This window comes from Micropterus dolomieu, linkage group LG09, assembly GCF_021292245.1.
Source record: "Micropterus dolomieu isolate WLL.071019.BEF.003 ecotype Adirondacks linkage group LG09, ASM2129224v1, whole genome shotgun sequence".
Taxonomy (NCBI): domain Eukaryota; kingdom Metazoa; phylum Chordata; class Actinopteri; order Centrarchiformes; family Centrarchidae; genus Micropterus; species Micropterus dolomieu.
Window position 1 is genome coordinate 11,457,854 of NC_060158.1, and position 9,860 is coordinate 11,467,713.

Genomic DNA, 9,860 nt, shown 5'->3' on the forward strand with positions numbered 1-9,860 from the left:
TTTTCTTGTCTTCCTTTTAATCACACTGTGAGCTTTATATGAGATGATGCTCATACTTGAGTCTTTGCTGGTCTTGTTCTCAAGTCTTAATGAACACTTTTTCCACCTTCCTTATCTCAGATGGACAGTGGACTCCCATCACATTTTCTTTTCATCTAAAAGCTAAACTCGCCGGTTTAGAAGTTATGTCTGTATAATTACATACAATATACCTGTAATGTATATTGTACAGTCAAAATTATATCAGGACCAGTTCGTTAGCCAGACCGATATCTCATAGCTAAGTTTAACCCCTAACCCCTGACCAAGTAACAGATGTCAGGCAATAAGTAATAAAACACTGAAATACATAAATGCCAAAGATCAAAAACATTTTTGATAGTCAAAACATTTGCATTGTTTGAGAACATTTAAGTTATATCTTATTCACAATTCTTTAATAACCAATTTAAAGGGGTCCTTATCCAAGATGTCTGTTATGTGAAAAGAGAAAGGGGGAACATGTATTGGCCTGTATTTTGTCATTGGATCTTTTAAACTTTTAAATATTGATACTGGTGTTGGTTTAGCTTTAGTCAAAACATAAGCCCTATTGCCCTATGATCCTTAAGGATAAAAGAGAAAGCTGTTACAAGATAAGTGTCAAGGCATAATGTGGAGGGTCTATCCAGTTCTCAACACGCCTGGGGTGTGTCTTTAACGCTAAAGACAAAAGGTGGCAGCAGAAATCTGTTCACACCACAGCTGAGTACTGCAGGAAAATTGCTCAGACTTGTCACTTTATCTGCGTCATCTGGCCTACATACATCGTCTCAATTTAGAAGTTGAAGTTGTGTCACCTTGATTGCTTGGATGGGGTTTTTATTTTAATTTAAATCGTGATTTTGAGAAGCCTTTTTTAAAGCCCATATAGATGTGATGGCTTAAGACACAAGTGGGCTGTGAGGGCATGTGCAAATTGTATTTCACATGTGCCTCACTCTAGTTTTGTAGGAACCTTTTAGGGCAGGAAACTTGCTGCTAAACCTATTTGGTGAAAATACCTGTGTGGATGTGCAGCGCCTTCATAATAACATCACATATATTATAATAGGTTAATACTGGTAAGTACCCACATTTAATATCAATACATGTGCACTGCTTTGTGATTCTGAGTGTGTCAGACTACCTTCAGCATAAAACAAAATCATAATGTAATGATAAAAAGCATCAACTGACAACAGTCTCATTAGGAATAATGTATAATCCAACTTTTAAATGCTTAAAATTTGTATTATTACCATCCAGTACATTACGTTACCTGCATTAGCAGCCTGTGAATGGTGAAGGACTCAGAAGTAGACTGCCTTGAATGTCACCACGTCACAAAGCAAAGTCGCACAGAGCACAACACAATGCAAACCTTTCAATCATGGATATGGGGTTAGGCCTTGGCTTAACATTGTACCTTGAGAGAGTAACAAGTGGAATAATACTGAGTGTCACTTCTTTACTTAGTCCTGCATGAGAGTAATTCAGCTATATTGGGAATTGTGTAGGCATGGGATATGGTTCACTCCACTTTGTGACAATTCCAAGAAAGACATTTAATCATGACGGTAATTTCACTTGCATAGTGATGTCGGCATTTTATTATATGCACTGTTGATTATGACTGTTGTAATCACATCTACTTAATTAGTTTGAGGCTCTTGATTGCTCATTATATTTGAGAAGCATGTGCTCCAGTCTAGGCACAGCACTGGCTCCAGCACCACCCTTGCGGACCAGAATAAAGTTAAGACCATAAAGTAGTCAATTAACAAGATTCAATGTTTATTTTTTTTTTCACTGTTTTTTTTCAGACTCAACCAAGGCCTCCAGATCTTCCAGCCAGTCTCTGTCACAAAATATAGTATACTGTAAAGATTATACTGCATACTCAAAGCCCCACTAAATACTACAACTCCAAGTTATGCTTCTTACACTAAAGCTGATTTAAAGGGAAGATCCACCTATTAGAAGAATGAAGAACAGTGTCTTTGTTTGGCCCAGGACAAATCAGTACGTTGCTCTTTGGAAAGATAGTATTACCCATCTAATACCACATAACTACATTACCATGAGTGAGTTAAATATTACTATATATTCTATTATTGGTACACAAGATGTGAAAGGTATCAGCAGCAGCCATTTTCACAAACTTAATGAGGCGTACGTTTTGTCCAACATGAATTGTGGCAGTGCTTTATTACCTCCAAGGAGGTTGTGTTTTCAGTGCCGTGTGTGTAGGGTTATGGAGAAACTACTGGCCTGATTTTCATGAAACTAAGTGGAAGGTTGCAGCATGGGCTATGGAAGGAACACAATACATTTTTTCAAGGGGATCTGAATCACAGAGCAGATCCACAAATTATTACTCACTTTCCTTAACATCGCGAGACAGGTCAATTGTAAGCTGCGATGATATTTTCACTGTAATTCTAATAGATTTGGAAATATATCCAGACATATAGAGGTTGTTTGCAGATTATAGGCCTTTGTGGAGGAGCCATTCCACTAATGGCTGCAGAGGACTCACTTTCAGGCTGTCAGAGAATTTGTGGTACAATGTTTCTTTAGTAAAAATCACATATCTGTGGCAAACGTCACTGTGGGATATACTTCAACAATGTACACAATGTGTTCAGACACGTTTTGAACTCTCACGCCACAATCACTCACATGGTTCAGGATTATTTGCTGAAGTTCAGCTTTTGGACAAAAATGGCCCTTTTAAAATGTCTTGTTTGGATACAACTACCATTACAAAAGAAATGTTACAATTCAAACCAAACTATTTCAACAAATACTGCAGCTTCTTACAAAGAAAAAAAAAAAACAAAAAAAAAAAAAGAGATTTAGTTGTTAAACACTATTTTTCACTGTGCCTTTTTTTTTTATAAATAACAGAAACATTGCATTGGCAGACACTACTATTGTTTTGACTATGTTTACAAAGTATCACAGGCAATCCTTGTATATAGCAGTTAACTAATATTCCCGTCATTTGTCTTTGTGCAGACAAACAAACAAAAAACTCCACATGAAGGGACCATCTTTCTCTTTTCAGCTTAAATCAGTCATGTGTGTGTGTTTTGGCTCAAAGTCTTAGATATGTAGTAAAGTAGACTAGTGGGAAACTATAACAGTGCATTGCAACAGAAACAGCTTCTCTAAGCAGGTAAGATATTCGTCCTCCTCTTAAAGAAAGAAATTGGAGAAGTGTGGCGGCTCGTGGTTCAGTTAGCAGCGTTTGGCGGTCCTTCTGGGATGAGTGACATGAAGAAGGTTATAATGAATGACCACGTGGAGGACAGGAAGCCTGTGTGGGGGGCGCTGTTTGGATCTTCTGCTCCTTCTTCTGCGCTTTCCCCATCATCATCCGAGCCATCATCTATAACTCCTTCCTATAGGATGGATAGGAGGATAATGTCAAACTATAAGAGTACAGTTGAGTATATTTCACACTAATAGTGTGACATATTTGACTGTGAAATGAGATATCTGCTATGTAAACTGGAGCAATAGCTCCCCAATGCAAAGTTATTCTCAATGTCTGACCAATTCAGACTTATCATTTGCAAACAAAGCATTTTAAAAGGAGTCGAAGTCCATTTTGTTCCTTGATGAAGTTATCCTGTAAGCTAATATGTCATTGTGCTCTTTTCGTTGTTGTCTTGCCGCATCACTAGAGCTGCAAATATCAATTATTTTCATTACTGATTAAATCATCCGTTAATTTTTTTTCATCCAATTAACCATTTCGGAAAATATGGAAAATAACCCATCATAATTTCCCATAACCCATGGTGACATCATCAGGCAATATAAAACACAAAGATATTAAATTTATAAAGAAATAATTCTCTCCTGAGAAACAGCAAATGTTTGGCATTTGCGCTTGATAAACTGTTCAAACAAATAATCGATTATGAAAATAGTTAAATTAACTTTTTTTGTTCCAGCCCACTTTTAGACTCTATTCAATGCATCTAAGTTGTATTTGTAACCAAGATGGGGAGGGTTATTTTCATTAATATGTATCAATATTAGAACTATTCTGTAAAAATCCTGTACATATCTGGAAACTGGTACTTTGGTGAATGACTTGTACTGCACTGACACAATCATTGTTCAAGCTAAAAATCGCATCAGCCCTGGGTAATGGTCTTGGTAAATCTGAGAGGGATGAGAGGGGGCTACCATTTCTTGTAAGTCGTGGTTTTGTAGCTCTCCCTCCATGTCGCCCTGATTGGCTCTGTCTCCGGGAAGCTGCAGGAGTTCATTCTCCAGGTTGAAGGGAAACCAGCCGGCCTGATGCCTGCACACAACATTTTCAAATAATCCGTGAGTTAGGGTTATTCAAAATGCCTGTTTTTTTTCTGACCAACTTCCCAAAAACCTAATCATGTGTAGCCTGTAAAGTCTATTAAGAATAAATATAATAAAGAGCTTAACAAATAATAAATTACAAAAGATGTGCGAGGTATACCAACTTTCATTTCATGTTTAACAGACTGTTCTGATGTCATCTATCATTATGAGAGGTGAATGACATGAAGCCCAAACTGCCAAATCAAAAATACAAGTTAGGTGCACTCACAGGTAAAGCACTAGCATGGCCATCATCACCATGACAAAGCGGCTGAAGGAGGAGTAAAAGTAGACTACACTGAGTAAGATCGCGGCACGTGAAAATGTGTACACCCAGTCCAGCCAATCCCTGTTCAGCTCCTCCTCATTCAGGATCTCCCCACCCTGGGCGTTCATCTGGACTTCCGGGTTGCCTCTGCGATCTGCCTCAGGTCGCTGGCTCAGAGGATCGGGCTGGTTAGACTGAGTCGAGGGCAGGTCTGGCCTGAGGTGTTGAGAGGAGGCAGCCAGCAGCTGACTGGAGGGGGAGAGAGGCACAGAGAGGATAAGAGCAGAGTGGGATGGTTACACTGTTTACTGGCCGAACAACACTTTGGAGACATTTACCAGAAACGTGTAGGGACTTACTAGTGCATGTAGTATTGCCGGGCGTACAACTGCTGCCACCACATTAGTGTCATTGGGTTGTAATAAGCAGGCATGTTTGTGGGAAGAATTGACTGTGTGGAGTACTGATTCCAGCTGGAAATAGAGATACTGCATTACAAAATGGCTATGGCATCAACTGACAGCCAAGGACATTTTCTTATCAAGAAACAGGCCTAATAGCAACTTAACATGAACCACAATGCAAAATAAGTCCTGGACTTCATGTCCATTTCAAAGAGGCTGAGATGTACTGAATTTTTTGACTGATTTTTGGCTTCTCACTTCACTGATGGATTTTAAAAATTACCCTATTGGTCTGGAATTATCCCCTCAATTTTTTTCTCTGTTCTCAAGATATGCTGTAATGAGTCAGCTTACTAACCTACACTTTAATTCTGCACTAGAGTATCACAGTTTCAATGTTTTCAATCCAAACGTTTACCTGTGCATATATTGTGCATACATATGATGGCCAGGGATGGGTCCAGTTCGCTGTCTGAGTCCATCACTGCCCTCTCCTGTAGATGACTGGATATGTTGACCAGTGGGAGGGCTATAAGAGTTTTGTAGGGGCTGCAACCAAAACAATAAGTTCTTAATAATTGTAATGGTTCGTGATCCATCTTGAAAGAAAGGTGAAAGTTTTTTTTGTTTTTTTTAAATAGGGAGGTGTAGATCACAGTAGTGAGCTGGATGATGAAAGGAAATGTGCTGATGATGAAATGAATGGAAAGGTGTGAGAAGTGCGTGGCTGACCCACCGTGGGACCGGTTGAGTTCCCCTGAGGCTTGTTACCGCGGCTGCGTGGAGGCTTTGGGGAGCTGGGAGGGGTTCGTGAGGCGCAAACCAGATGGAGCATATGGTACTCATCCTGCTGTGGAAGCCAATACAGCTCATCACTAAACAGAGCCTAAGAATTGCATGTCCAAAGAAAGATAAACTTCTGAACTTTATGGATGTATTGTGTGTCATTTAACCAGCACAGAATACTTAAAAACATTTCTACATCTACTTTTTGCTTTAAGAAATTAAATGAAAAATAACAGTTATATTTATGATGTCTGTGTAATATCAGTAAATGCCATACTGACAAAAAGATAACAACATGCCCTATTGATTTTCTCATTAAAATACCACCCACCTGAGATTCCATTTAAAAATACATTACTTAGATAATATTGCTCTCGCCCTGAGGTGCAAAACAAGCAGCAAATTGGGAAGTAAAACATATTTAAAAAGTCTAATCAATGCAAAGAATAATTATGACATTAAGACCATGAACATCAACACACTCTCACTCTTATGGCAGCAATACACCTATTCATTAATGTTCTTCTTCTGAGCATGCCACCTGTGACACTCGTAACTTGATAGTGGAAGCATGTTTGCATTTGTCTATCTGTTGAATACAACGCCTACGTGCACATGTTAGATCATTACAGGAGCCTGTCATTGTATTTGCATATGCCATGGGTTTGAGGTCAGGACTTTGTGCAGGCCAGTCAAGTTACTTCAACAAAACTGGGAAAACTGTTTCTTATAGACCTCATTTTCTGGCGTCCTCAAAACTCTTGCCACAAAGTAAGAGCAATTGTCTAAAAATTTTTCTGAAACTATGGAACCTAGCTCAAGTCTAGAGAGTTGGACAGAGTTGTCCACATACTTACGGCCATATAGTGTTTGCAATTGGTTAAAGCAGAGGCTCAGGGAGAATCACTACCTACCTTTCTGAGCACATCTTTTAAGGTAAAGTGATCCAAAAGCAGCTTCCCAGAATACACCAGCCTCTGGTCTTTGGAGCTCTACAGAAAATGATAATGGGGTCACGGGAGAGAATTTGACATTTGTAAATAACAAATGCATTACAACAATAATCTAGAAAACAGCAAACTTGAAAATGTAGGTCACGACCTCAAAAGTAGTGAGTGAGTGAGTAACAAGCATGAGCTCATTGTAACCTCAATTGGGATAAGTGGGTCTTAACATTGGATTAAACTGGCAGTACAACAAGGTCAGAGTGTGTCCTCGTACAACATACAGTCACTGCACGACCATTCAGGAATTTAAATAGCCTATTTTAAATCCTGGCCATCTTGATATTGAGAACATTTTATTCTGAGTTCAAGCTGCCTCATTATTAAATATGCAACAGTTAACTTCTAAATTACACTAACAAAAGTGCAGCCTTTACAGAGGTTACCCTGCAGATTTACAAGGGAGCAGTTTGTCCCTGTGTGTTTATAGTAATTACATCAGTACAAGTCCTGAGCAGAGGGGAAAGGGAGCAAAGTCAGATTAGCAGCACAATTCAATTGAACACATTTCTTTCACTGTGATGTCAAATCTGCAGGCTCTTTCAGCTCCTGTGACTCTGGAGACCCAACTACTTTCACTTCAGAGAGTAGATCAAGGTTAATGGTCTGTGTCACTTTTATTCACAGTAATGTGAATAACAGACAGCAGAATTCAAACAGCAAGAAAAGTTCTACAGGAAAATGTTGGCTGTGGCTGTGCAAGTCCTGGACTCAAAAAAGCTCAAATACCAGCTAAACCATGTAAATCTGACATTCCACAACACTCAGCAATGCTTGATATTATCTTACACAACTCGCTTCTTGGGTTTAAACTCTAAAAATATCATAGATAACATCACACGCAGGGCATCCTGGTGATTCAGCTGACTATGCATTCCATGTAACTGATGTTAACGTTAATGTTTGTGTCAGGCTGGGAAGATGTGTTACATGTCATCAGTACTCTCTCACCACATGCTTCCTGTTAGATTATGCAGCCAAACTGCCCAACTGAGGAACACACACACACACACACACACACACACACGGAATCACAGCACACAGGTTGTAACAAAGGTGATCAGCTGACTTGGATGACAGAGAACAGTAGGATGGGCCAGAGAGGCATAGAAATAGGCTTTGGCATGAATAAATACCATTCATGTTCTCATCTCTGCAGCTTTGAGAGGACTGAAGCAAAATACTCACTGGTTTGCTTGGGTATACATCTGACAGGTGTGCTTTGAGTTTCTCCACAGTCCAGTTCTGGTAACAGTTGATGGTCTGGTCATCGTACTTCTGGTTGGGCGCCTTGATGACAAGGATAACAGGACTGTCCATAACACCTTGATCCATGATTCAAAACCATTTGCCTCCAGTGGGAAACAAAAAACAATCTGCCCAGTCAGGGCACTGACTACAGTCTTCCTTAATAGTTTTCTAGTGGGTTCCTGACACCATTGGGGCAAAGCTTTAATGCTATGTAAAGTCTGATGTTGCTAATCTGCAGCTGCAACTAGTTTCTTGTAATGTTTTACAGACGACACACAGCTGGAACCTGAGGAGAGAAAGGAAAACACAAGGTTAGCTGAGGTTACCCGTTTTTCTTTTTTCTTTTTACAAGGATAATAATATACATTAATACTAAAACATTTAGGTAAAAAATCAGAACATACATTGGAGAACATAATATGGAAATATAAAAAGCTATATTATAACACATATACACAAGGGTAAACGTATTCAGTCAGGGGGTAAATCCATTAGGTTTTAAAAGCTTATTAATGTTGGTGTTAAACTGTTTTGTTTTATAAAATGATTGATTTAAGTAGATACTTCAGTTCTAGAAGAAAATGTGAGATTTTTCTGATTGTGAAAAAAAAAAAACTTTGAAATGAAATTAATCAGATATTCAAGAGCGCCACCATCTGGATTAGTAAAGCGACAAATCCTGTTGATTAAAAGAGTGTGCAGTTTGCAGCTTCAAAAAAGTGAGACTCTGTTCAAAATTTTGCGTATATTTTACAATTAAGAAATGTGTGAGAAATTTATTCGATACTATGTTAACAAAATAGGTTTAAGTATGAAGTTGGTTATAAGAAGTATCAATGTCTGTAAACTTGGCAATAAGACAACTCAGCGGGGAATATTTTATGTTACGTTAGATTTGTGAAATGGATTACTTCCTTAGCCTTGTTTGAAATACAGTAGTTACCGGTGGTTAGACCCCAAGAAATTATTAGATATATTACGGTCGAGTAGTTTCTGCTACAGACAAGCAGAAATTTGGCATTGCATAGAAACGTTAGTTTACAACAATATTAACGTTAACACTTAACGTCATTGATTTGAATGCGATATGTAACGTTACTCTTGACACTCATATGACCAGACAAACGCTTAAAGACAACTAGCGCTGTTATATCGTTATAAGGAGACTGACAGAGACGTAAAGGCATGTCAGGGTAAAATAGCGTTTGCTAACAACTAGCTGTGGTTAGGAGTATTTAACAACTGGCTAAGCTAGCCTAACGTTCATTAGCCTCAGTAGGTTTTCTGCTGCTAACGCCAACTCAAGCAGGAAAAGTTGTTAGCTAGCATACTTAGATAGCCAGATTAAACCGATCGAGCTTTAATAAGTTATTCGTCTTACCTACCTTATTTATCCCAGTGTCTGAAATAAACAGCCTACATAACTCCATACTGAACCACAGGACTAAACCTGGATGTTGGTCTTCTTCGTTGGTTTTCAGGATGTTGTCGACATTCAATGTTTATGGTTCATTACCGCCACTTGCTGGTAGAAGTGTCAGTTACAGCAGAGGTGTTATAATTAAATCCAGTATGAGCCATGTCAATGCAGATGTATTTATACAGCCTACTGCCTATGACCATGACTAACTATACGACATAAGTAATTAAATTAATAAATAGGACAATCCTCATTTATAAATTGGATGGACTAATTAGTCTCCGAAATAAAAATAAAGTTAAATCTCTACAACAAAAACTCAACACTATAAC

At 38.6% G+C, this 9,860-nt stretch overlaps 1 protein-coding gene across 2 annotated transcripts; it reads right to left on the reverse strand.

Moving 5' to 3' along the window:
• Positions 1–2,198: 2,198 nt before the first annotated feature.
• LOC123976988 (homocysteine-responsive endoplasmic reticulum-resident ubiquitin-like domain member 2 protein) lies at positions 2,199–9,645 on the reverse strand. Of its 2 annotated transcripts, none has more exons than XM_046059421.1 (9): positions 9,494–9,645; positions 8,046–8,394; positions 6,768–6,845; positions 5,804–5,914; positions 5,486–5,616; positions 5,023–5,136; positions 4,625–4,912; positions 4,225–4,342; positions 2,199–3,428 (listed from the first exon to the last, which is right to left on the reverse strand). In XM_046059421.1, exons 2-9 carry the CDS (start codon positions 8,190–8,192, stop codon positions 3,261–3,263), a joined length of 1,155 nt encoding a protein of 384 aa, XP_045915377.1. In that variant the 5' UTR covers positions 8,193–8,394; positions 9,494–9,645; the 3' UTR covers positions 2,199–3,260. The 2 variants fall into 2 exon arrangements, with proteins under 2 accessions (XP_045915377.1, XP_045915376.1); XM_046059420.1 differs by having other exon boundaries at positions 5,804–5,917.
• Positions 9,646–9,860: the final 215 nt, after the last annotated feature.